This window comes from Ranitomeya imitator, chromosome 1 (assembly GCF_032444005.1).
Source record: "Ranitomeya imitator isolate aRanImi1 chromosome 1, aRanImi1.pri, whole genome shotgun sequence".
Taxonomy (NCBI): domain Eukaryota; kingdom Metazoa; phylum Chordata; class Amphibia; order Anura; family Dendrobatidae; genus Ranitomeya; species Ranitomeya imitator.
In genome coordinates, this window is record NC_091282.1 from 492,234,356 (window position 1) to 492,262,000 (window position 27,645).

Sequence of the window (27,645 nt, forward strand, 5' to 3'; positions counted from 1 at the left end):
ATGAAGGTATAACCTGCTTGGACAAGATAGGAATAATCCTTTAAAATATAAGTGGAAAAACATATTAGGACTGGCTACTGACAATAAGTGGTCAAACCCCAAGATTGCGCTGTAATTTTAGAGATATTGTAAAATGTAATATACATACTTTTACATCAAACTTACATGTTGGAACCAAGGAAAGATTCTGCCCTTGGGATGGTAGTGACTGTTGACAATACTCAGCAAGGTATCGAGCACCATTACCAGCCATGCGTTGGTCGGCAAAATGTCAGGTCCAATCTGCAGTAAGAGAATCAGAAAAATTCACAGAATATAACAAATGTACATACGCATGTCCCAAACTTTTCAGAGAACACTATACATGTGCAAAACATGTTAGTCATTTCACGAAATGGTGATTTTATAGTAATTTCATCAAATAGTGACTATACACAATCTTTTAGGGTATGTACACATTGAATTGTGGATGGAAGGAATTCTGGAGAAAATTGCTTTCAAAAGTTGCAAAATTTTGGCGCAAAAACTTGTGACTTTTGGGGTTTTCTTGATGGTGAAATGCATGAAATCCATGACGAGTTGTGGCGTTCCCTACACCAGAAATCTTACTCCAGTCAGGGTTGGAGGTGGACGCCACTTGTCAGACGCTTCTGATGCATGAAGAGGTATGAAACTCTCCATGACAAAATCAACGTATCTAGGCCATACTTCCCATTTTCTTTAATACCTTCCTTCCTTCAGCACTACTGTTAACCTCAATGTAACCAGGAATACTGGAAGTGGAAATGGTAGGATCTGCCGGCAATGGAGAGGATGGAAGGCCTCAGCAGCTATTTTGATCAAACACTGCATTCTCGATTATTCAATACTGAAGATGCAGCTGACCAGCAAAATATGAGCAACTCTTTTCTCTGCCAAACTTTAACAAGACTGTGTGTCTCAAAAGCTTGGAGAACACTATTGTGCTGTTAGCTGATCTTTTGCAAAGACTTTCAGCCATTACATAATGTATATGGGTTAATTTCATCTATTGTATTTGTTGTACTGTGCTGCCATCTATTGGCCGTTGTTATATTATGTTGGTCATGTATTATTAATGGGCTTTACCCATAATACCTTTCTTTCTGCAACTCCTCTTATCCTTATCTCACGTCCATCTTCTTGGTCAGGGCCATCTTGGACAGCACATGTTTCAGGACTGGAGAAAGGATTTTCTTGTTACTAGGGTTGAGCGAAACGGGTCGAACATTTTCAAAAGTCGCCGACTTTTGGCTAAGTCGGGGTTTCATGAAACCCGATCCGACCCCTGTGCGGGGTCGGCCATGCGGTACGCGACTTTCGCGCCAAAGTCGCGTTTCAATGACGCGAAAAGCGCCATTTCTCAGCCAATGAAGGTAAACGCAGAGTGTGGGCAGCGTGATGACATAGGTCCTGGTCCCCACCATCTTAGAGAAGGGCATTGCAGTGATTGGCTTGCTGTCTGCGACGTCACAGGGGCTATAAAGAGGCGTTCCCGCCGACCGCCATCTTACTGCTGCTGATCTGAGCTTAGGGAGAGGTTGCTGCCGCTTTGTCAGAAGCAGGGATAGCGTTAGGCAGGGTCCATTAACCACAAAACCGCTTGTGCTGCAGCGATTTGCACTGTCCAACACCACCCTCGGTGTGCAGGGACAGTGGAATTTTTTTTTTTTTTTTTTTTCCCCTCAGCGCTGTAGCTCATTGGGCTGCCCTAGAAGGCTCCCTGATAGCTGCATTGCTGTGTGTACGCCGCTGTGCAAACCAACTGCTTTTTTCAAAGCACAAATCCTCTTGTTCCTTCCTTTCTGCACAGCTATCTTTTTTGTTTGTCCACACTTTTTATTTCATTTGTGCATCAGTCCACTCCTTATTGCTGCCTGCCATACCTGGCTGAGATTACTGCAGGCAGGGAGATAGTAGCTGCCTGCCATACCTGGCTGAGATTACTGCAGGCAGGGAGATAGTAATTGTAGGACATTCCCTGTTTTTTTTTTTTTTTTTTTTTTGGTGGGAGATTAAGATTGGCAATTTGGCATTTCTGCTAGAGTGCCATCCCTGTGTGTGCCATCTCTCTCACATAGTGGGCCATAGAAAGCCTTTTCATTTTTCTGTATTTTTTTTTGTGGGGTGTATAAATTCTCCCTGATAAAAATACAGTGGGAGATTAATATTGGCCTTTGGGCTTGTGTGCCAGTCCTGAGTGTGCCATCTCTCTCACAAATAGTGGGCCATAGAAAGCCTATTTTATTTTTTTTTGGGTTTTATAAATTCTCCCTGAAAAAAAGGGAGATTAATATTGGCCTCTGGGCTTCTGTGCCAGTCCTGAGCGTGCCATCTGTGCCAGTCCTGAGCGTCCCATCTCTCTCACAAATAGTGGGCCATAGAAAGCCTATTTAATTTTTTTTTTGGTTTTATAAATTTTCCCTGAAAAAAGGGAGATTAATATTGGCCTCTGGGCTTGTGTGCCAGTTGTGAGCGTGCCATCTGTGCCAGTCCTGAGCGTGCCATCTCTCTCACAAATAGTGGGCCATAGAAAGCCTATTTAAATATTTTTTTGGTTTTATAAATTCTCCCAGAAAAAAAGGGAGATTAATATTGGCCTCTGGGCTTCTGTGCCAGTTGTGAGCGTGCCATCTGTGCCAGTCCTGAGCGTGCCATCTCTCTCACAAATAGTGGGCCATAGAAAGCCTATTTAAATATTTTTTTGGTTTTATAAATTCTCCCAGAAAAAAAGGGAGATTAATATTGGCCTCTGGGCTTCTGTGCCAGTCCTGAGCGTGCCATCTGTGCCAGTCCTGAGCGTCCCATCTCTCTCACAAATAGTGGGCCATAGAAAGCCTATTTTATTTTTTTTTTGGGTTTCAGAAATTCTCCCTGGAAAAAAAAAGGGAGATTAATATTGCCCTTTGGGCTTGTGTGCCAGTACTAAGCGTTCCATCTCTCTCTCTCTCTCAGTCAGTGGGCCATAGAACGCATATTTTTGGTTTTATTTGTTTTCTAAATTCTCCCTGAAAAAATCATTTTATTTTATTTGGTTTCTAAATTCTTCCTGATAAAATCATATTTTTTTTATTATTTTTATTTCTAAAGTCTCCCTGAAAAAAAAAAAAAAAAAAAACAACCAAAAAAACAGTGGGAGATTAATATTGGCCTTTCTGCTTGTGTGCCAGTCTTGACTCCTGGGTGTGCCATCTCTCTCTCTCTCTCTCTCTCTCTCTCTCTCTCTCTCTCTCTCTCCAATTGTGGTCCATAGAAAGCCTATATTTTTTTTCCTTGATTTGGGTTCTAAAATCTACCAGAGAAAATAACTACATCAATCAATGGTAGAAAAATATTGGCCTCTGGGTTTGTGTGCCACTCCTGACTCCTGTGTGCGTCATCTCTCAGTCAGTGGGCCATAGAACGCCTATTTTTGGTTTTATTTGTTTTATAAATTCTCCCTGAAAAAATCATTTTATTTTATTTGGTTTCTAAATTCTTCCTGATAAAATCATATTTTTTTTATTATTTTTTTTTCTAAAGTCTCCCTGAAAAAAAAAAAAAAAAAACAACCAAAAAAAACAGTGGGAGATTAATATTGGCCTTTCTGCTTGTGTGCCAGTCTTGACTCCTGGGTGCGTCATCTCTCAGTCAGTGGGCCATAGAACGCCTATTTTTGGTTTTATTTGTTTTCTAAATTCTCCCTGAAAAAATCATTTTATTTTATTTGGTTTCTAAATTCTTCCTGATAAAATCATATTTTTTTTATTATTTTTTTTTCTAAAGTCTCCCTGAAAAAAAAAAAAAAAAAAACAACCAAAAAAAACAGTGGGAGATTAATATTGGCCTTTCTGCTTGTGTGCCAGTCTTGACTCCTGGGTGCGTCATCTCTCAGTCAGTGGGCCATAGAACGCCTATTTTTGGTTTTATTTGTTTTCTAAATTCTCCCTGAAAAAATCATTTTATTTTATTTGGTTTCTAAATTCTTCCTGATAAAATCATATTTTTTTTATTATTTTTTTTTCTAAAGTCTCCCTGAAAAAAAAAAAAAAAAAAACAACCAAAAAAAACAGTGGGAGATTAATATTGGCCTTTCTGCTTGTGTGCCAGTCTTGACTCCTGGGTGTGCCATCTCTCTCTCTCTCTCTCTCCAATTGTGGTCCATAGAAAGCCTACATTTTTTTTCCTTGATTTGGGTTCCAAAATCTACCAGAGAAAATAACTCCATCAATCATTGGTAGAAAAATATTGGCCTCTGGGCTTGTGTGCCACTCCTGATTCCTGTGTGCGTCATCTCTCACTCAGTGGCCCATAGAAAGCATATAGTTTGTTACATTTGTTTTCTAAATTCTCCCTGCAAAAATCTATTTTTTTTTTTTTGGGGGGTTTCTAAAGTGTTCCTGAAAAAAATAAAAATAAAAAAAAAATAATAGTGTGACATTAATATTAACATTTGTGCTTCAGTGACAGTCCTGCGTGTGGGGCATCTCTCTAATTTGCAGCCACCAAAAAAAGAGTGTGTAACATTGGGCCTGATTTTCGCTGTGGTCTCACCAACCTGTAAAGGGGTAGCTAAATCATACAGAAGTTATAGCTCACCGTGTAAGTTGTGTGACTGCAACAAATAACGTTAGTTTGGTTACGTTTTTAAAACAATGAGGAAGTCTAGTGGAAGAGGTCGTGGCCGGGGGCGTTCATTGTCAGCTGGTAATGAGGGTAGTGGTAGTGGTGGAGCATCAGGTGGTCGTGGGGGAAAAAATATTGCACCTAAGTCTGGAGCTGTGGAGCCAGGTTCGTCGTCCGGCTACACAAGGCCTCGAACGCTCCCTTTTCTGGGATTAGGAAAACCGCTTTTAAAGCCGGAGCAGCAAGAGCAAGTTTTGGCTTATCTTGCTGACTCAGCCTCTAGCTCTTTTGCCTCATCTCGTGAAACTGGTAAAAGTAAAAGCAGCGCGTCGTTAGTGGATGTTCACGGTCAGGGACAAGTCACTTCCTTGTCCTCTTCAGCAAAAACAACAACAGAGAAGAATGCAGCAGGCGACACAACGGGTTACTCCATGGAGCTCTTTACACATACCGTCCCTGGCTTAGAAAGTGAAGCAGTTAACAGTCCATGCCCATTACAAATTGAATCTGACATGGAGTGCACTGACGCACAGCCACAGCCAGACTACTATGCTGGTCCTTTGACTCAGACCACAACATTGCCCTCGCAGGGTGCTGATCAAGAATCAGACCCTGATGAGACTATGTTGCCCCATCACGAACGCTATACCACCGAACGACACGGTGACACAGACGAAGTTGCGCAGGAGGTACAAGAAGAGTTATTAGATGACCCAGTTCTTGACCCCGATTGGCAGCCATTGGGGGAACAGGGTGCAGGCGGCAGCAGTTCTGAAGCAGAGGAGGAGGAGGGGCCGCAGCAGGCATCAACATCGCCACAGGTTCCATCTGCCGGGCCCGTATCTTGCCCAAAACGCGTGGCAAAGCCAAAACCTGGTGGAGGACAGCGTGGCCATCCGGTTAAAGCTCAGTCTGCAATGCCTGAAAAGGTATCCGATGCTAGAAAGAGTGCAGTCTGGCATTTTTTTAAACAACATCCAATTGATCAGCGCAAAGTCATCTGTCAAAAATGTTCTACTTCCTTAAGCAGAGGTCAGAATCTGAAAAGTCTCAATACTAGTTGCATGCATAGACATTTAACCACCATGCATTTGAAAGCTTGGACTAACTACCAAACGTCCCTTAAGGTTGTTGCACCCTCGGCCAATGAAGCTAGTCATCAACGCAACATCCCTTCCGGCAGTGTAGGACCACCATTTAGCGCACCACCTGCTGTATCTGTGCAGGTATCTTTGCCAGGCCAAAGCAGTCAGGGTCAGGGAATCACCAGTTTCGTAGTAGGAAACACTGCATCTAGGGCACCGGCGGCAACAATACCATCTCCCACCGTCTCTCAGTCTGCCATGTCCACCGGCACCCCCGCTAGTTCCACGATCTCCAGCTCTCCAGTCCAGCTCACCCTACATGAGACTATGGTTAGAAAAAGGAAATACTTAGCCTCGCATCCGCGTACACAGGGTTTGAACGCCCACATAGCTAGACTAATCTCGTTAGAGATGATGCCCTACCGGTTAGTTGAAAGCGAAGCTTTCAAAGACCTGATGGACTACGCTGTACCACGCTACGAGCTACCCAGTCGACACTTTTTTTCCAGAAAAGCCATCCCAGCCCTCCACCAGCATGTTAAAGAGCGCATCGTCCATGCACTCAGGCAATCTGTGAGCACAAAGGTGCACCTGACAACAGATGCATGGACCAGTAGGCATGGCCAGGGACGTTACGTGTCCATCACGGCACACTGGGTAAATGTGGTGGATTCAGGGTCCACAGGGGACAGCAAGTTTGGGACAGTTCTGCCTAGCCCACGGTCTAGTAAACAGTTGTCTGTAGCCGTTCGCACCCCCTCCTCCTCCTCCTCCTCGTCCTCCTGCAGAAGCAAGAGCTCGTCCACAGACCGCAGTCGCACAAACACTCCATCCGCACCTGCCACTGTTGCACACCAGGTCTCCCATTATGGGGCAGCTACTGGCATACGTCAGCAGGCTGTATTGGCTATGAAGTGTTTGGGCGACAATAGACACACCGCGGAAGTTCTGTCCGAGTTCTTGCAGCAAGAAACGCAGTCGTGGCTGGGCACTGTAGATCTTGAGGCAGGCAAGGTAGTGAGTGATAACGGAAGGAATTTCATGGCTGCCATCTCCCTTTCCCAACTGAAACACATTCCTTGCCTGGCTCACACCTTAAACCTGGTGGTGCAGTGCTTCCTGAAAAGTTATCCGGGGTTATCCGACCTGCTCCTCAAAGTGCGTGGACTTTGCGCACATATCCGCCGTTCGCCTGTACACTCCAGCCGTATGCAGACCTATCAGCGTTCTTTGAACCTTCCCCAGCATCGCCTAATCATAGACGTTGCAACAAGGTGGAACTCAACACTGCACATGCTTCAGAGACTGTGCGAACAGAGGCGGGCTGTTATGTTTTTGTGGGAGGATACACATACACGGGCAGGCAGTAGGATGGCAGACATGGAGTTGTCAGGTGTGCAGTGGTCGAAGATTCAAGACATGTGTCAAGTCCTTCAGTGTTTTGAGGAATGCACACGGCTGGTTAGTGCAGACAACGCCATAATAAGCATGAGCATCCCCCTAATGCGTCTGCTGATGCAAAGTTTGACGCACATAAAGGATCAGGCGTCTGCACCAGAGGAAGAGGAAAGCCTTGATGACAGTCAGCGATTGTCTGGTCAGGGCAGTGTACATGACGAGGTACCGGGCGAAGAGGAGGTGGAGGATGAGGAGGATGATGGGGATGAGTATATTTTTAATGAGGAAGCTTTCCCGGGGGCACGGGAAATTGGTGGCGTGGCAAGGCCGGGTTCTGGTTTTTTGAGGGACACAAGTGACGTAGATTTGCCTGCAACTGCCCCTCAACCAAGCACAACCGCAGATTTGACAACGGGAACTTTGGCCCACATGGCGGATTATGCCTTGCGTATCCTCAAAAGGGACACACGCATTACAAAAATGATGAACGATGACGATTACTGGTTGGCCTGCCTCCTTGATCCTCGCTATAAAGGCAAATTGCAAAATATTATGCCACATGAGAACTTGGAACTAATATTAGCAACAAAACAATCAACTCTTGTTGACCGTTTGCTTCTGGCATTCCCTGCACACAGCGCCCGTGATCGTTCTCACACGAGCTCCAGGGGCCAGCAGACCAGAGGTGTTAGAGGGGCAGAAATCAGAAGTGGCGTTGGACAGAGGGGTTTTCTGACCAGGTTGTGGAGTGATTTTTCTATGACCGCAGACAGGACAGGTACTGCAGCATCAATTCAAAGTGACAGGAGACAACATTTGTCCAGTATGGTTACAAACTATTTTTCATCCCTTATCGACGTTCTCCCTCAACCGTCATTCCCATTTGATTACTGGGCATCCAAATTAGACACCTGGCCAGAATTGGCAGAATATGCATTGCAGGAGCTTGCTTGCCCGGCAGCTAGTGTCCTATCAGAAAGAGTATTCAGTGCTGCAGGTTCAATACTAACAGAAAAAAGGACTCGTCTGGCTACCCAAAATGTAGATGATCTAACCTTCATTAAAATGAACCACAACTGGATTTCAAAATCTTTTGCCCCACCCTGCCCGGCTGACACCTAGCTTTCCTATGAAAAGGTCTTGCCTGTGGACTATTCTGAATGACTTTTCCAATCTCGTAATTTTCTTCACCTGATTGTCCAGCATACGACATGTTTCCACCTCACGAAATGGCCAAACTCCCCACACGGGGCCGTGCTATCGCCACTTTGCGCTTGGACCCTTGAGAGTGCTGTTTGTCTGAAGAGGTGGGTGTGGCCGCTTTTGGTCGACGGCACTGCCACTGGGTCCCTCATAGTACAATAAAGTGTCTCTGGCGGTGGTGGTGCGCACCCAACGTCAGACACACCGTTGTAATATGAGGGGCCCTGTGCCTGTACCGCCGGCCACAAGACAGTTCCCCCCCCCAGCTCAAACAGTGCTGTACCACTAGCAAAATTATCTCTCACAGCTTCACCAATGTGTAGTCTAGCCGCTGACATCCTTCAATGCCTGGCACTGACAATACCATTGTTTTGACATTTTTGTTATGTTAGGCCTTCGAAGCCTGTCTGCGGTCCCTTCTTTCTACAACTACTACACTGACCAGGCCACTGCTGGCCGTGTTACCCTGGAACCAATTTAAAAGTGCCTACAGTCAGCCCAATTTTGTTATGTTAGGCCTTCGAAGACTGTCTGCCGTCACTCCTTCCACTAGACTTCCACTGACCATACACTGCTGCCCATGTACCCCTGGAACCAATTTAAAGTGCCTACAGCCAGCCCAATTTTGTTATGTTAGGCCTTCGAAGCCTGTCTGCGGTCACTCCTTCCACTAGACTTCCACTGACCAGACCACTGCTGCCCGTGTACCCCTGGAACCAATTTAAAAGTGCCTACAGCCATGTGTTATTATTTTAGGCCTTCGATGCCTGTCTGCGGTCACTCCTTCCACTAGGCCTCCACTGACCAGGTCACTGCTGCCCGTGTACCCCTGGAACCAATTTAAAATTGCCTACAGCCAGCCCAATTTTTTTATTTTAGGCCTTCGATGCCTGTCTGCGGTCCATTCTTTCAACTACTACTACACTGACCAGGTCACTGCTGCCCGTGTACCCCTGGAACCAATTTAAAATTGCCTACAGCCAGCCCAATTTTTTTATTTTAGGCCTTCGATGCCTGTCTGCGGTCCATTCTTTCAACTACTACTACACTGACCAGGTCACTGCTGCCCGTGTACCCCTGGAACCAATTTAAAATTGCCTACAGCCAGCCCAATTTTTTTATTTTAGGCCTTCGATGCCTGTCTGCGGTCCATTCTTTCAACTACTACTACACTGACCAGGTCACTGCTGCCCGTGTACCCCTGGAACCAATTTAAAATTGCCTACAGCCATGTGTTATTATTTTAGGCCTTCGATGCCTGTCTGCGGTCACTCCTTCCACTAGGCCTCCACTGACCACACCACTGCTGTCCGTGTACCCCTGGAACCAATTTAAAATTGCCTACAGCCATGTGTTATTATTTTAGGCCTTCGATGCCTGTCTGCGGTCACTCCTTCCACTAGACTTCCACTGACCAGACCACTGCTGCCCGTGTACCCCTGGAACCAATTTAAAAGTGCCTACAGCCAGCCCAATTTTTTTATTTTAGGCCTTCGATGCCTGTCTGCGGTCCATTCTTTCAACTACTACTACACTGACCAGGTCACTGCTGCCCGTGTACCCCTGGAACCAATTTAAAATTGCCTACAGCCAGCCCAATTTTTTTATTTTAGGCCTTCGATGCCTGTCTGCGGTCCATTCTTTCAACTACTACTACACTGACCAGGTCACTGCTGCCCGTGTACCCCTGGAACCAATTTAAAATTGCCTACAGCCATGTGTTATTATTTTAGGCCTTCGATGCCTGTCTGCGGTCACTCCTTCCACTAGGCCTCCACTGACCACACCACTGCTGCCCGTGTACCCCTGGAACCAATTTAAAATTGCCTACAGCCAGCCCAATTTTTTTATTTTAGGCCTTCGATGCCTGTCTGCGGTCCATTCTTTCAACTACTACTACACTGACCAGGTCACTGCTGCCCGTGTACCCCTGGAACCAATTTAAAATTGCCTACAGCCAGCCCAATTTTTTTATTTTAGGCCTTCGATGCCTGTCTGCGGTCCATTCTTTCAACTACTACTACACTGACCAGGTCACTGCTGCCCGTGTACCCCTGGAACCAATTTAAAATTGCCTACAGCCATGTGTTATTATTTTAGGCCTTCGATGCCTGTCTGCGGTCACTCCTTCCACTAGGCCTCCACTGACCACACCACTGCTGTCCGTGTACCCCTGGAACCAATTTAAAATTGCCTACAGCCATGTGTTATTATTTTAGGCCTTCGATGCCTGTCTGCGGTCACTCCTTCCACTAGACTTCCACTGACCAGACCACTGCTGCCCGTGTACCCCTGGAACCAATTTAAAAGTGCCTACAGCCAGCCCAATTTTTTTATTTTAGGCCTTCGATGCCTGTCTGCGGTCCATTCTTTCAACTACTACTACACTGACCAGGTCACTGCTGCCCGTGTACCCCTGGAACCAATTTAAAATTGCCTACAGCCAGCCCAATTTTTTTATTTTAGGCCTTCGATGCCTGTCTGCGGTCCATTCTTTCAACTACTACTACACTGACCAGGTCACTGCTGCCCGTGTACCCCTGGAACCAATTTAAAATTGCCTACAGCCATGTGTTATTATTTTAGGCCTTCGATGCCTGTCTGCGGTCACTCCTTCCACTAGGCCTCCACTGACCACACCACTGCTGCCCGTGTACCCCTGGAACCAATTTAAAATTGCCTACAGCCAGCCCAATTTTTTTATTTTAGGCCTTCGATGCCTGTCTGCGGTCCATTCTTTCAACTACTACTACACTGACCAGGTCACTGCTGCCCGTGTACCCCTGGAACCAATTTAAAATTGCCTACAGCCAGCCCAATTTTTTTATTTTAGGCCTTCGATGCCTGTCTGCGGTCCATTCTTTCAACTACTACTACACTGACCAGGTCACTGCTGCCCGTGTACCCCTGGAACCAATTTAAAATTGCCTACAGCCATGTGTTATTATTTTAGGCCTTCGATGCCTGTCTGCGGTCACTCCTTCCACTAGGCCTCCACTGACCACACCACTGCTGTCCGTGTACCCCTGGAACCAATTTAAAATTGCCTACAGCCATGTGTTATTATTTTAGGCCTTCGATGCCTGTCTGCGGTCACTCCTTCCACTAGGCCTCCACTGACCACACCACTGCTGTCCGTGTACCCCTGGAACCAATTTAAAATTGCCTACAGCCATGTGTTATTATTTTAGGCCTTCGATGCCTGTCTGCGGTCACTCCTTCCACTAGACTTCCACTGACCAGACCACTGCTGCCCGTGTACCCCTGGAACCAATTTAAAAGTGCCTACAGCCAGCCCAAGTTTGTTATGTTAGGCCTTCGATGCCTGTCTGCGGTCACTCCTTCCACTAGGCCTCCACTGACCACACCACTGCTGCCCGTGTACCCCTGGAACCAATTTAAAATTGCCTACAGCCAGCCCAATTTTTTTATTTTAGGCCTTCGATGCCTGTCTGCGGTCCATTCTTTCAACTACTACTACACTGACCAGGTCACTGCTGCCCGTGTACCCCTGGAACCAATTTAAAATTGCCTACAGCCAGCCCAATTTTTTTATTTTAGGCCTTCGATGCCTGTCTGCGGTCCATTCTTTCAACTACTACTACACTGACCAGGTCACTGCTGCCCGTGTACCCCTGGAACCAATTTAAAATTGCCTACAGCCATGTGTTATTATTTTAGGCCTTCGATGCCTGTCTGCGGTCACTCCTTCCACTAGGCCTCCACTGACCACACCACTGCTGTCCGTGTACCCCTGGAACCAATTTAAAATTGCCTACAGCCATGTGTTATTATTTTAGGCCTTCGATGCCTGTCTGCGGTCACTCCTTCCACTAGGCCTCCACTGACCACACCACTGCTGTCCGTGTACCCCTGGAACCAATTTAAAATTGCCTACAGCCATGTGTTATTATTTTAGGCCTTCGATGCCTGTCTGCGGTCACTCCTTCCACTAGACTTCCACTGACCAGACCACTGCTGCCCGTGTACCCCTGGAACCAATTTAAAAGTGCCTACAGCCAGCCCAAGTTTGTTATGTTAGGCCTTCGATGCCTGTCTGCGGTCACTCCTTCCACTAGGCCTCCACTGACCACACCACTGCTGCCCGTGTACCCCTGGAACCAATTTAAAATTGCCTACAGCCAGCCCAATTTTTTTATTTTAGGCCTTCGATGCCTGTCTGCGGTCCATTCTTTCAACTACTACTACACTGACCAGGTCACTGCTGCCCGTGTACCCCTGGAACCAATTTAAAATTGCCTACAGCCAGCCCAATTTTTTTATTTTAGGCCTTCGATGCCTGTCTGCGGTCCATTCTTTCAACTACTACTACACTGACCAGGTCACTGCTGCCCGTGTACCCCTGGAACCAATTTAAAATTGCCTACAGCCATGTGTTATTATTTTAGGCCTTCGATGCCTGTCTGCGGTCACTCCTTCCACTAGGCCTCCACTGACCACACCACTGCTGTCCGTGTACCCCTGGAACCAATTTAAAATTGCCTACAGCCATGTGTTATTATTTTAGGCCTTCGATGCCTGTCTGCGGTCACTCCTTCCACTAGGCCTCCACTGACCACACCACTGCTGTCCGTGTACCCCTGGAACCAATTTAAAATTGCCTACAGCCATGTGTTATTATTTTAGGCCTTCGATGCCTGTCTGCGGTCCATTCTTTCAACTACTACTACACTGACCAGGGCACTGCTGGCCGTGTACCCCTGGAACCAACATCAGAAAATATAAAAATAAGTATTTTGCTTATAAAAAAGAAAATACTGGTGAGATATCAAATGCAGACATTTTAACATTAAAAACAAACACACAACTCTAATCTGGTCCAGTACTAAAAATGGCCACCAGCTACAATTACTTTCTCCTGCAAGTAGTTAACTGAAAGTTTTTTTAAATTGAAAACACACATATGGCATCCACCGAGTGTTGTCCTGTCGCGTCTTCTTTATATTATTGCCGAGAAGATGCAAAATAATGAAAATAATAAAATCATTAATTACCAAAATAATAGAGAAAGTCAACACCACATTGCAAATAAACATTCATTCCAAATAAAGAAGCAGGGCGCGTCCGAGGGTGAGTATATACCTAATAAGAATATAATCACCCTCGGACGCGCAATGCTTATTTCCAACAGCCTTCCTTCCTAAGAATCAGCCCTTCCGTCGTGTAGAGAGACGTTGTGTTACACTCCAAGGTGTTCCCCAGGTTGCCTTTCCTGAGCTTCGATCTTCCGGCTCTCGTTTAGTAGTTCTTGGAAACTACTCTGCATTAGGCCTTCAAATTGGGTATGGGGTGTAGAGAGATGGTGTGTTCCACTCCAAGGTGTTCCCCAGGTTGCCTTTCCTGAGCTTCGATCTTCCGGCTCTCGTTTAGTAGTTGTTGGAAACTACGCTGCATTAGGCCTTCAAATTGGGTATGGGGTGTAGCGAGAGGGTGTGTTACACTCCAAGGTGTTCCCCAGGTTGCCTTTCCTGAGCTTCGATCTTCCGGCTCTCGTTTAGTAGTTCTTGGAAACTACACTGCATTAGGCCTTCAAATTGGGTATGGGGTGTAGAGAGAGGGTGTGTTACACTCCAAGGTGTTCCCCAGGTTGCCTTTCCTGAGCTTCGATCTTCCGGCTCTCGTTTAGTAGTTGTTGGAAACTACGCTGCATTAGGCCTTCAAATTGGGTATGGGGTGTAGCGAGAGGGTGTGTTACACTCCAAGGTGTTCCCCAGGTTGCCTTTCCTGAGCTTCGATCTTCCGGCTCTCGTTTAGTAGTTCTTGGAAACTACACTGCATTAGGCCTTCAAATTGGGTATGGGGTGTAGAGAGAGGGTGTGTTACACTCTAAGGTGTTCCCCAGGTTTCCTTGCCATTGCTTCGGTCTTCCGACTCTCGTTTAGTAGTTGTAGAAAAGTACACTGCATTAGGCCATACAAAATGGGTATGGGGTGGAGAGAGATGGTGTGTTACACTCCAAGGTGTTCCCCAGGTTGCCTTTCCTGAGCTTCTATCTTCAGGCTCTCATTAAATTGTGGTTAAATGGAACAACTGCATTTGGCGTACTAGTTGGTTTGGGGCCTACTATCGGTGTCTGCCACTCCTTGCTGTTCTCCTCCACTGAACAAAGCTGTGCCGCCTGTTTACTACGGTTGCCAATTTTGAACTGCATTTCGACTACTTACTGATTTGGCCCTACTCTCTGTGTCAGCCTCTCATTCCAGTTGTCCTCCACTGCAATGCCCCCTGGTTATTCCTGTGTTACCAATTTTGAACTGCATTTAGCCCACTTTCTTCTTTGGGCCTATATCTGTGTTTCCACTTCATCGTGCCCATTGCCCAGCCAGTGATAGATGAGTCTGCTGGTACATTGACCCATAACGCAACATTCCCCGTGCACGCTACACAACAACATTGTGACCCTGCTGAAAGTCAGGTTGCTCTTCCCGCATACCATACCACCTTACACGGGGACAAAGAGGAAGGTGCAGATGAAAGTGCAGGTTCCTTCATCAGGTGGGGGGAGGAATACTAGTTGGCGACGTCACTGGCACAGGGCCTCTCATAGTACGCAAAAGTGTTGCTGCCGGTGGGAGGCGCCCCCGCCGTGCAAACACACCGCTGTACTTTGAGGGGCCCTGTGCCAGTGCCAATGCCAACGAGTGGGCCCCCCCTGCTTGCTCAGGTTCACAGCACTTGCAAAGTTGAAATACTTACCTCTCCCTGCTCCACTGCCGTGACGTGGTCCAGATTTCCTGGGCCCACTAATTACTTGAACCAGCCCTACCCCCCACAACTTTAGCCAAATGACCCCCAATTTCAAATGCCTTCCAATTATTATAAGGTAAATTACGCTTGACAAGCTTCATTAAGAAGAATGGATGGTTTTGACATTAAAATGGCCACTCTAGGTGTTTTCCTGGCCCCCACTCACTGCCGACTATGCTGCCCCATTGACTTGCATTGGGTTTCGTGTTTCGGTCGATCCCGACTTTACGTCATAATCGGCCGATTTCACTCGACCCGACTTTGGACATAGTCGGGTTTCGCAAAACCCGGCTCGACTCTAAAAAGGTCAAGGTCGCTCAACTCTACTTGTTACTTCTAACTTTGTGCTACTAACTTGCAGTACTAACTCCATACCCCAACTTCATCCCTTAACCTTCCCTGATATCTCACCTCATCTCATCAAGGTACTGTGAATAAAACCTATTGAATTCATCATTGCATCATCCTCCCGGACTAATCACGTTCAGCTCATCAGGAATTGTAGCACAAGTTAGCGAGTTAATGCTATCTGCTGTTGCTTATACAGAGAACCGTGTTCACATCCCTCAGACACATCATCTCACTCACGTACATCGGTGGCAGAATAACTATCAAGCCTAATGAGTTTTTGAAGACCGTTGACTTTTTATATTCTCATTTATCCTTGTGACATCTGCCAAATATTTACCATGGATTTTAGCACTTAGGAGCTGTGCCCATTAAATATAGCATTGATGCCGGCTGTGTTATACAGGCAGCACCCAAAAGTAACTGCTATGCTACTGCACTGATGAAGCACAGCCTGTGGCTAGGTTTCACTATAGCAGATTTTCCATTTTAGTACATAATTCAAAATTACACGGTCTGTGGATGACAATTGTACGATTCGGACTAGTTAAAGGATGGCATTTCTGAGTAGAGATGAGCGAATATTTCAATGTTCGGTTCAGATTACGATTGCCGAATTTGCAATATTCGCTGATTAATTCGTAAAATATTCGCCGATAAATTTGTTGAATATTCGCCGAACATAACCGAATGCCATACAGCTCAATAACAGGCAAAAAAACGCATGCACAACACCTTATAATGGCCCCAAATGCCGACAAAACACTTCAAATGATGGACAGACACCAGGAAAGTGGCCTCAATTCATGAGGTATCGGGGTCAGGGACATTATTTACAGCTTTCAATTAAACGTCACAGTAAGACAAGGTGGGTGAGGGATCGGTGTAGGCCCCCTTTGCTGGGAGCCCAGATACCACATGCAACACCTTTACCTGCTTTCATGCTGAGCCACACTCAGGTGGCACAAGTATCAGTTTTGTGGACTACCATTGTCAGAAAAATGTAAGGATAGTAACACGGGTAGTTTAGTCCAAAGGAGAGGAGGCCTGATGGTGTCAAAGGCCTACTGCTACAGGCAATACACATTACGGAGACCCAACCAGGAGTGTTCACATTTCCAAAAATTATTGGCAGACACCACCAAAGTGGCATCAATTTCACAACAGAAGAAATAGTATAATAGGGACCGACAGATCTTCCACTACACCCAATAGATGCAGATGGACACCCAACCAGGAGTGTTCACATTTCCAAAAATGAGGGTCTGACACCACCGAAGTGGAATAACTGTAAGAGAATAGAAATATTATAATTGGGACTTCTTCCACTGCAGCTAACCCAGCAGATATATACCAACCAAGACTGTTCACATTTCCACAAATTTGTGCTATCAGCAGCAGCAGCCACAGTAGGCACAGAAGCCACACTAAAGATATCACAGAGTGCAGTTACATGACATTAATGCATCACAGTAAAAAATGCACTATACGTAGTCTGTACAGTCTGCGATTGGGGTGGAAAAGTCCTTGGAGATCCATGACTTGTTCATTTTGCTGAAAGTTAGGCAGTCTACACTTTCAGGGGACAGCCAGCTGTGCTTATCCGTTAGGACACCACCAGCAGCGCTGAAGACATGTTCTGAGAGAACGCTGGCTGCCAAGAAAGATAAAACCTCCAAGGCATGTGAGGTGAACTTAGGCCACTCATCCATTTTGGAAGACCAAAATTTGAAAGGGTCAAAACCCTCCCTGATTATTTATTTACTAGCTATTGAACCCGTTCTACGCCCGGGTGGCGAGCATTTATATTGGTATATGGTCTCCATCCTGTCATGTGCTGCTCCCATCCTGCGCCCCCATTCTGACATGTGCTGCTCCCATCCTGGGCCCCCATTCTGTCATGTGCTGCTGCCATCCTGCACCCCCGTTCTGTCATGTGCTGCTCCCATCCTGGGCCCCCATTCTGTCATGTGCTGCTGCCATCCTGAGCCCCCGTTCTGTCATGTGCTGCTCCCATCCTGCACCCCCGTTCTGTCATGTGCTGCTCCCATCCTGCACCCCCGTTCTGTCATGTGCTGCTCCCATCCTGCGCCACCGTTCTGTAATTTGCTGCTCCCATCCATATGCCCCATACGCTGCTCCATAAAAGTTTATGGCCCCCATAAGATGCTCCATATTATATGCCCCGTAAACTGCTCCATAAAGGTTTATGACCCCCATAAGATGCTCCATAGTATATGCCTCCGTACACTGCTCCATTATGGTTAATGGCCCCATAAGATGCTCCATAGTATATGCCCCCATACACTGCTCCATTATGGTTGATGGCCCCCATAAGATGCTCCATAGTTTTTGCCCCTGTACACTGCTCCATTATGGTTCATGGCCCCCATAAGATGCTCCATAGTATATGCCCCCGTACACTGCTCCATTATGGTTGATGGCCCCCATAAGATGCTCCATATTATATGCCCCAGTACACTGCTCCATTATGGTTTATGGCCCCCATAAGATGCTCCATATTATATGCCCCCGTACACTTCTCCATTATGGTTGATGGCCCCCATAAGATGCTCCATATTATATGCCCCTGTACACTGCTCCATTATGGTTGATGGCCACCATAAGATGCTCCATATTATATGCCCCCGTACACTGCTCCATAAAGGTTTATGGCCCCCAAAAGGTGCTACATGGTATATGCCCCGTACACTGCTCCATTATGGTTGATGGCCCCCATAAGATGCTCCATAGTATATGCCCCCGTACACTGCTCCATTATGGTTGATGGCGCCCCATAAGATGCTCCATATTATATGCACCGTACACTGCTCCATTATGGTTGATGGACCCCATAAGATGCTCCATATTATATGCCCCCGTACACTGCTCCATAAAGGTTTATGGCCCCCATAAGATCATGGTATATGCCCCCGTACACTGCTCCATTATGGTTTATGGCCCCCATAAGATGCTCCATAATATATGCCCCCGTACACTGCTCCATTATGGTTGATGGCCCCCATAAGATGCTCCATAATATATGCCCCGTATGCTGCTGCGATATATAAAAAAAAAAATACCATACTCACCTATCGTTGCTGGGCGCCGAGTGCTGGGGGGCCTGAGCAGGCGGGGACACCAGCACGCTGTGGGGGTCAGGTGCCGGTATCGCCGCCAGCTCAGGCCCCCCAGCACTTGCTATACTCACCTGTTTGTCCCGTTCCAGCGCTGCCCGCCGCTTCTTCCGGCTCCTCTGGCTGTGACTATTCAGTCAGAGGGCGGCGCACATTAAGCGCGTCATCGCGCCCTCTGAACTGTGAACCTCACAGGCAGAGGACTGGAACACGGAGACGGAGCCGCACGCAGCGCTGGAATGGGGGACAGGTGAATATACTCACCCTCCTGCCTCTCCTTTGGAGATTGCGGTGGGCGTTCAGTGTTTACGCATACCGCGATCTCCTGGGAGCGTCACTCTGTGGGGTCCAGACTGCCCCGGCGCTTGCGCTTGCGCAGTCTATAAAGGCTTCGGACAGAGTGACGCTCCCAGCGTTATATTATAGATATTCAGTTCTAGACACTCTTGCACCATCCTTTCCATTCATTCACCACGTGTAAGACTTGGACTCTGTTGTGCTGGTGCACAAGTTGGTCTAAAAAAAATTGTCAAGGGACTCACAGAAGTTGCTTCTACTTCCACCATCGCTGCTGCTAATGTTTTGGCGTTAATGAATTGATGTGCCGGAGGTTGGAAGTGTAGAGCTGCGATGCGAGCTGTGTGCTTCACTGCTGTCCTGGGGAGAAGCTCTCTTAACCCCTTCCCGACCTTTGACGCCACGTAGGCGTCATGAAAGTCGGTGCCATTCCGACCCATGACGCCTATGCGGCGTCATGGAAAGATCGCGTCCCTGCAGATCGGGTGAAAGGGTTAACTCCCATTTCACCCGATCTGCAGGGACAGGGGGAGTGGTAGTTTAGCCCAGGGGGGGTGGCTTCACCCCCTCGTGGCTACGATCGCTCTGATTGGCTGTTGAAAGTGAAACTGCCAATCAGAGCGATTTGTAATATTTCACCCATTATAACGGGTGAAATATTACAATCCAGCCATGGCCGATGCTGAAATATCATCGGCCATGGCTGGAAATACTAGTGTGCCCCCACCCCACCCCTCCGATCGCCCCCCCAGCCCTCCGATCTGGCCGGTACACTGCTCCGGCTCCCCTCCGTCCAGTGCTCCGCTCCCCCCCGTGCTCTTGTCCGCTCCCCCCGTGCTCCAATCACCCCCCCTGCACTCCGATCCACCCCCCCCGGTGCTCCGTTCCACCCCCCCGTGCTCCATTCCAGCCCCCCCGTGCTCCGTTCCACGCCCCCCGTGCTCCGTTCCACCCCTCCCGCACTCCGATTCCCCCCCCGTGCGCCGATCCCCCCCCCTGTGGTCCCCCCCACCCCATCATACTTACCGATCCAGCCGGGGTCCCGTCCGTCTTCTCCCTGGGCGCCGCCATCTTCCAAAATGGCGGGCGCATGCGCAATGCGCCCGTCGAATCTGCCGGCCGGCAGATTCGTTCCAAAGTGCATTTTGATCACTGAGATATAATCTATCTCAGTGATCAAAATAAAAAAAATAATAAATGACCCCCCCCCCCTTTGTCACCCCCATAGGTAGGGACAATAAAAAAATAAATAAATTTTTTTTTTTCCACTGATGTTAGAATAGGGGTAGGGTTAGGGTTAGGGTTAGGGTTAGGGGTAGGGTTAGGGGTAGGGTTAGGGGTAGGGTTAGGGCTAGGGGTAGGGTTAGGGGTAGGGTTAGGGCTAGGGGTAGGGTTAGGGTTAGGGCTAGGGTTAGGGTTTCGGTATGTGCACACGTATTCTGGTCCTCTGCGGATTTTTCCGCTGCGGATTTGATAAATCCGCAGTGCTAAATCGCTGCGGATTTATGGCGGATTTACCGCGGTTTTTCTGCGCATTTCACTGCGGTTTTACAACTGCGATTTTCTATTTGAGCAGTTGTAAAACCGCTGCGGAATCCGCACAAAGAAGTGACATGCTGCGGAATGTAAACCGCTGCGTTTCCGTGCAGTTTTTCCGCAGCATGGGCACAGCGATTTTTGTTTCCCGTAGGTTTACATTGAACTGTAAACTCATGGGAAACTGCTGCGGATCCGCAGCGTTTTCCGCAGCGTGTGCACATACCTTTAGAATTAGGCTATGTGCACACGGTGCGGATTTGGCTGCGGATTCGCAGCAGTGTTCCATCAGGTTTACAGTACCAGGTAAACATATGGAAACCAAATCCGCTGTGCCCATGGTGCAGAAAATACCACGCGGAAACGCTGCGTTGTATTTTCCGCAGCATGTCAATTCTTTGTGCGGATTCCGCAGCGTTTTACACCTGTTCCTCAATAGGAATCCGCAGGTGAAATCCGCACAAAAAACACTGGAAATCCGCGGAAAATCCGCAGGTAAAACGCAGTGCCTTTTACCCGCGGATTTTTCAAAAATGGTGCGAAAATATCTCACACGAATCCGCAACGTGGGCACATAGCCTTAGGGTTAGGGTTGGAATTAGGGTTGTGGTTATGGTTAGGGGTGTGTTGGGGTTAGGGTTGTGGTTAGGGGTGTGTTGCGGTTAGGGTTGTGTTTAGGGTTATGGCTACAGTTGGGATTAGGGTTAGGGGTGTGTTGGGGTTAGTGTTGGAGGTAGAATTGAGGGGTTACCACTGTTTAGGCACATCAGGGGTCTCCAAACGCAACATGGCGCCACCATTGATTCCAGCCAATCTCGTATTCAAAAAGTCAAATGATGCTCCCTCACTTCCGAGCCCCGACGTGTGCCCAAACAGTGGTTTACCCCCACATATGGGGTACCAGCATACTCAGGACAAACTGCGCAACAATTACTGGGGTCCAATTTCTCCTGTTACCCTTGTGAATCAAAAAAAATGCTTGCTAAAACATAATTTTTGAGGAAAGAAAAATGATTTTTTATTTTCACGGCTCTGCGTTGTAAACGTCTGTGAAGCACTTGGGGGTTCAAAGTGCTCACCACATATCTAGATAAGTTACTTGGGGGGTCTAATTTCTAAAATGGGGTCACTTGTGGGGGTTTCTACTGTTTAGGCACACCAGGGGCTCTGCAAACGCAACGTGACACCCGCAGACCATTCCATCAAAGTCTGCATTTCAAAAGTCACTACTTCCCTTCTGAGCCCCGACGTGTGCCCAAACAGTGGTTTACCCCCACTCATGGGGTATCAGCGTACTCAGGAGAAACTGGACAACAACTTTTGGGGTCCAATTTCTCCTGTAACCCTTGGGAAAATAAAAAATTCTGGGCTAAATAATTATTTTTGAGGAAAGAAAACGTATTTATTATTTTCACGGCTCTGCATTATAAACTTCTATGAAGCACTTGGGGGTTCAAAGTGCTCACCACACATCTAGATAAGTTCCTTTCGGGGTCTAGTTTCCAAAATGGGGTCACTTGTGGGGGGTTTCTACTGTTTAGGCACATCAGGGGCTCTGCAAACGCAACGTGACGCCCGCAGAGCATTCCATCAAAGTCTGCATTTCAAAACGTCACTACTTCAATTCCAAGCCCCGGCATGTGCCCAAACAGTAGTTTACCCCCACATATGGGGTATCACCATACTCAGGAGAAACTGGACAACAAATATTGGGGTCAAATTTCTCCTGTTACCCTTGGGAAAATTAAAAAATTCTGGGCTAAATAATTATTTTTGAGGAAAGAAAACGTATTTATTATTTTCACGGCTCTGCATTATAAACTTCTATGAAGCGCTTGGGGGTTCAAAGTGCTCACCACACATCTAGATCAGTTCCTTTCGGGGTCTAGTTTCCAAAATGCGGTCACTTGTGGGGGGTTTCTACTGGTAAGCCACATCAGGGGCTCTGCAAACGCAACGTGACGCCAACAGAGCATTCCATCAAAGTCTGCATTTCAAAACGTCACTACTTCACTTCCGAGCCTCGGCATGTGCCCAAACAGTGGTTTACCCCCACATATGGGGTATCAGCGTACTCAGGAGAAACTGGACAACAACTTTTGGGGTCCAGTTTCTTCTGTAACCCTTGGGAAAATAAAAAATTCTGGGCTAAATAATTATTTTTGAGGAAAGAAAACGTATTTATTATTTTCACGGCTCTGCATTATAAACTTCTATGAAGCACTTGGGGGTTCAAAGTGCTCACCACACATCTAGATAAGTTCCTTTGGGGGTCTAGTTTCCAAAATGGGGTCACTTGTGGGGGGTTTCTACTGTTAAGCCACATCAGGGGCTCTGCAAACGCAACGTGACGCCCACAGAGCATTCCATCAAAGTCTGCATTTCAAAACGTCACTACTTCACTTCCGAGCCCCGGCATGTGCCCAAACAGTGATTTACCCCCACATATGGGGTATCAGCGTACTCAGGAGAAACTGGACAACAACTTTTGGGGTCAAATTTCTCCTGTTACCCTTGGGAAAATAAAAAATTGCAGGCTAAAATATCATTTTTGAGAAAATAATTTTTTTTTTTTTTCATGGCTCTGCGTTATAAACTTCTGTGAAGCACTTGGGGGTTCAAAGTCCTCACCACACATCTAGATTAGTTCCTTTGGGGGCCTAGTTTCCAAAATGGTGTCATTTCTGGGGGATCTCCAATGTTTAGGCACACAGGGGCTCTCCAAACGTGACATGGTGTCCGCTAATGATTGGAGCTAATTTTCCATTTAAAAAGCCAAATGGCGTGCCATCCCTTCCGAGCCCTGCCGTGCGCCCAAACAGTGGTTTACCCCCACATATTGGGTATCTGCGTACTCAGGACAAACAGGACAACAATATTTGGGGTCCAATTTCTCCTATTATCCTTGGCAAAATAGGAAATTCCAGGCTAAAAAATCATTTTTGAGGAAAGAAAAATTATTTTTTATTTTCATGGCTCTGCGTTATAAACTTCTGTGAAGCACCTGGGGGTTTAAAGTGCTCAATATCCATCTAGATAAGTTCCTTGGGGGGTATAGTTTCCAAAATGGGGTCACTTGTGGGGGAGCTCCAATGTTTAGGCACACAGGGGCTCTCCAAACGCGACATGGTGTCCGCTAACAATTGGAGCTAATTTTCCATTCAAAAAGTCAAATGGCGCGCCTTCCCTTCCGAGCCCTGACGAGTGCCCAAACAGTGGTTTACCCCCACATATGAGGTATCGACGTACTCGGGAAAAATTGCTCAACAAATTTTATGATCCATTTTACCCTACTGCCCATGTGAAAATGAAAAAATTGAGGCGAAAAGAATTTTTTTGTGAAAAAAAAGTACTTTTTCATTTTTACAGATCAATTTGTGAAGCACCTGAGGGTTTAAAGTGCTCACTAGGCATCTAAATAAGTTCCTTGGGGGGTCTAGTTTCCAAAATGGGGTCACTTGTGGGGGAGCGCCAATGTTTAGGCACACAGGAGCTCTCCAAACGCGACATGGTGTCCGCTAACGATGGAAATAATTTTTCATTCAAAAAGTCAAATGGCGCTCCTTCCCTTCCGAGCCTTACCATGTGCCCAAACAGTGGTTTACCCCCACATGTGAGGTATTGGTGTACTCAGGAGAAATTGCCCAACACATTTTAGGATCCATTTTATCCTTTTGCCCATGTGAAAATGAAAAAATTGAGGCTAAAATAATTTTTTTGTGAAAATAAAGTACTTTTTCATTTTTACGGATTAATTTGTGAAGCACCTGGGGGTTCAAAGTGCTCACTATGCATCTAGATAAGTTCCTTGGGGCGTCTAGTTTCCAAAATGTGGTCACTTGTGGGGGAGCTCCAATTTTTAGGCACACGGGGGCTCTCCAAACGTGACATGGTGTCCGCTAAAGAGTGGAGCCAATTTTTGATTCAAAAAGTCAAATGGCGCTCCTTCCCTTCCAAGCCCTGCCGTGCGCCCAAACAGTGGTTTACCCCCACATATGAGGTATCAGCGTACTCAGGACAAATTGGACAACAACTTTCGTGGTTCAGTTTCTCCTTTTACCATTGGGAAAATAAAAAAATTGTTGCTAAAAGATAATTTTTGTGACTAAAAAGTTAAATGTTTATTTTTTCCTTCCATGTTGCTTCTGCTGCTGTGAAGCACCTGAAGGGTTAATAAACTTCTTGAATGTGGTTTTGAGTACCTTGAGGGGTGCAGTTTTTAGAATGGTGTCACTTTTGGGTATTTTCAGCCATATAGACCCCTCAAACTGACTTCAAATGTGAGGTGGTCCCTAAAAAAAATGGTTTTGTAAATTTCGTTGTAAAAATGACAAATCGCTGGTCAAATTTTAACCCTTATAACTTCCTAACAAAAAAAAATTTTGTTTCCAAAATTGTGCTGATGTAAAGTAAACATGTGGGAAATGTTATTTATTAACTATTTTGTGTCACATATCTCTCTGGTTTAACAGAATAAAAATTCAAAATGTGAAAATTGCGAAATTTTCAAAATTGTCGCCAAATTTCCGTTTTTATCACAAATAAACGCAGAATTTATTGACCTAAATTTACCACTAACATGAAGCCCAATATGTCACGAAAAAACAATCTCAGAACCGCTAGGATCCGTTGAAGCGTTCCTGAGTTATTACCTCATAAAGGGACACTGGTCAGAATTGCAAAAAACGGCAAGGTCTTTAAGGTCAAAATAGGCTGGGTCATGAAGGGGTTAAGGTTGTGTAAAAGAGTGTTTCGATACTCCAGCATTTGCGGGTCCCTTTCTAGGGCGGGAATCATCTGGCAAAATTTTGCGTTACAACGTGGATCTAACAGAATGGCAACACAGTAGTCAGCATTATTCATAATCATAACTAACTGGGGATCATGTTGCAGATAGTGCAGCAAGAAGGCATTCATATGTCAGGCTCTACCATGAGGTCCAAGACCATGCTGTGTTGGTAGCTAACATGAACAACAGAGAGGGGAGGATTATCATCTTCATCCGACAGTTGCTCGCCCATCACCACCTCCTCCTCCATTTGTTCCTCGGATCTTGCACCTTCCATAACAGTTTGCTATCACCACCCCCCTCAATCGCAATAATACACCCTTCCACATGTTATCCCTTCCACATTCTCCTCTTCTTCTGGGACCACCATCTCCTCCCGCAGGATATTCAAAGTCTGCTCCAGCATATAAATGACCGGAATAGTGATGCTAATGACTGCGTCGTCAGCACTAACCATGGCAGAGGCAAAAGCAGTGGAGGTGTTAAATGTAGAGGTTTGTCCTGCAAGCCTTGGGGATTCCCAGACTTGTGGAGCAGCGCCTGTCCCCCACAGCCACCAGAGTCACCCAGTGCCCAGTCAGTGAGATACAATGCCCTTGGCCATGCTTACTCGTCTAAGTGTCTGTGGTAAAATGCACCCTGGCAGACAGATTATGTCAAGGAACGGATGATGCTGTCTGTGACATGCTGGTGTAGTGGAGGAACAGCTTTATTAGAAGAGTAATGGCGACTGGGTAATTGGTACTGGCGGACTGCGACAGCCATCAGCTTTCGGAAACCGTCTGTATCTACCAGGCGGAAAGGCAGCATTTCCGTGGCCAACAGATTGGAGATAGTGGAGTTCAACCTCTTAGCTTTGTCCTGCATATGAGGAAATAATCTTTTACGTGACCACAACTGCAGAACCGTGGGCTGGCTGCAGTGCTGAGAGAGGGCGGAGTACGGTGAACCGGGCAAACTGCTGGACCGTGAGAGGTGCAGACGGAGATGTTATGGTGGATTGAAAAACTTGTGATGTGCTCGTTCTCTGAGATTGGTCAAAAACAGCAGGCACGTCTGTTTCCATTACAGCTGAAGGCGAGCTCTCAGTCAGTGTGACTGGAGCAGGTAAAGAACCTGAGGTTCTGCTTTGAAGACCTGCGTCTCAATAGTTGGCACAGTAACAGAGGAGGAGGAAAAAGCAGCAGATGCAATTGATGGGGTGGCTGGTGGTTGTTGAGGTTCGGCGGTATGCATTTTTGCACAGTGGGATTCCCACGGTAAAGCATGTTGATTTTGCATGTGAAGGTTCATACATGTAGTCCAATTATTGCACTTTTCACCTCGACTCAGTTTTTTTTTTTTTGCAAAGCTGTCAGATAACATGAGTTGGCTCATCCTATGCAGTGTCAAAAAAGGCCCAGGCTAGGCAACCCTTGCCACCCCTGCGAGCTGTAGTCCCACGGACGCTGCTGGTCACAGCAAGGCATAGTTGTGGCTGAGGATGCATTGTTCATCGTGGCTGCATCACTAAGTGACTGCAACATATGGTGCAATGTAACCTCCTCATCGTCCACCTCAGATGACCTACTCAGTTGTGTGCCTCTATGTTCACGCCAACTGGGATCTAACACCTCATCATCATCCTCTGTGTTATCACGTTCCTTGCCCTTGGAGTCACTCTCCTCCTCCTCTTGCCCTGACAGCACAGTACAGTCTGCATGAGCCTCAGACATCTGAGACATATCTGAGTCTCATCAGGATCACCTCCCCTTCCAGGGGTTAACATCTGATGACGAGGGTCAAGCTAAAAAAATTTTGGGTATTGGTGCAGATTTCCTCCTGTTGCAAGGCATGGGCCCCCTGCAGAACAAAGGGCATCCTGGTGTATTGAAAACACCCATCAGGCGTTGAGAAGGCTGTCTTCTCCTTGGCACTATGGGACATGGGGATCTGCCAATAGCCCTTCGCGCCAGATCTAGGGTTGTAATATACCTTGCCGGTCCAAGTCTCTCAACGAGTTCGTCTACATGAGGCATCGGGTAAGCATCAAAACTAGAGACTTCATTCAGCTTGCGGTAGTCGTTGCAGAACTGTCACTCACCATCAGGCTTCGGTACGAGGACAATGGGACTCGACCATCCACTTTTCGACTCCTCTATCACCCCGAGGTCTAGCATCCTCTTCACCTCATTGGATATCACCTCTCTCCGTGCTTCCAGAATTCTATAGGGATTGAGGTTCACCCTTACGTGCGGTTCTGTCAACATGTCATGCTCGATCACCTGCCTATGCCCCGGCATCTCTGCGAATAGGTCCGGTTCCGCTGCAACAGCTCCCGACACTGTTGCCTCTGGACTGGCATCAGAGTCTCTGCAATGGTGACATCGTCCACGGTGACTTTGCGACTGGCTCCAATTCAAGGGGTGTCCAGCAATTCTCACCAGGGTTTTAGCAAGTTCACATGACAGACCTGGTGCGG

General features: G+C 46.8%; 1 protein-coding gene across 2 annotated transcripts in view; it reads right to left on the minus strand.

The window, feature by feature from the left end:
- The window catches only part of FOCAD (focadhesin), a 458,830-nt gene that overhangs the window by 103,751 nt on the left and 327,434 nt on the right, over positions 1-27,645 (minus strand). For both annotated transcript variants that reach the window (XM_069765982.1, XM_069765975.1), the window contains one exon: positions 166-282. In XM_069765982.1, coding sequence (XP_069622083.1) covers positions 166-282 — 117 coding nt within the window. The remainder of the gene's footprint in view (positions 1-165; positions 283-27,645) is intronic.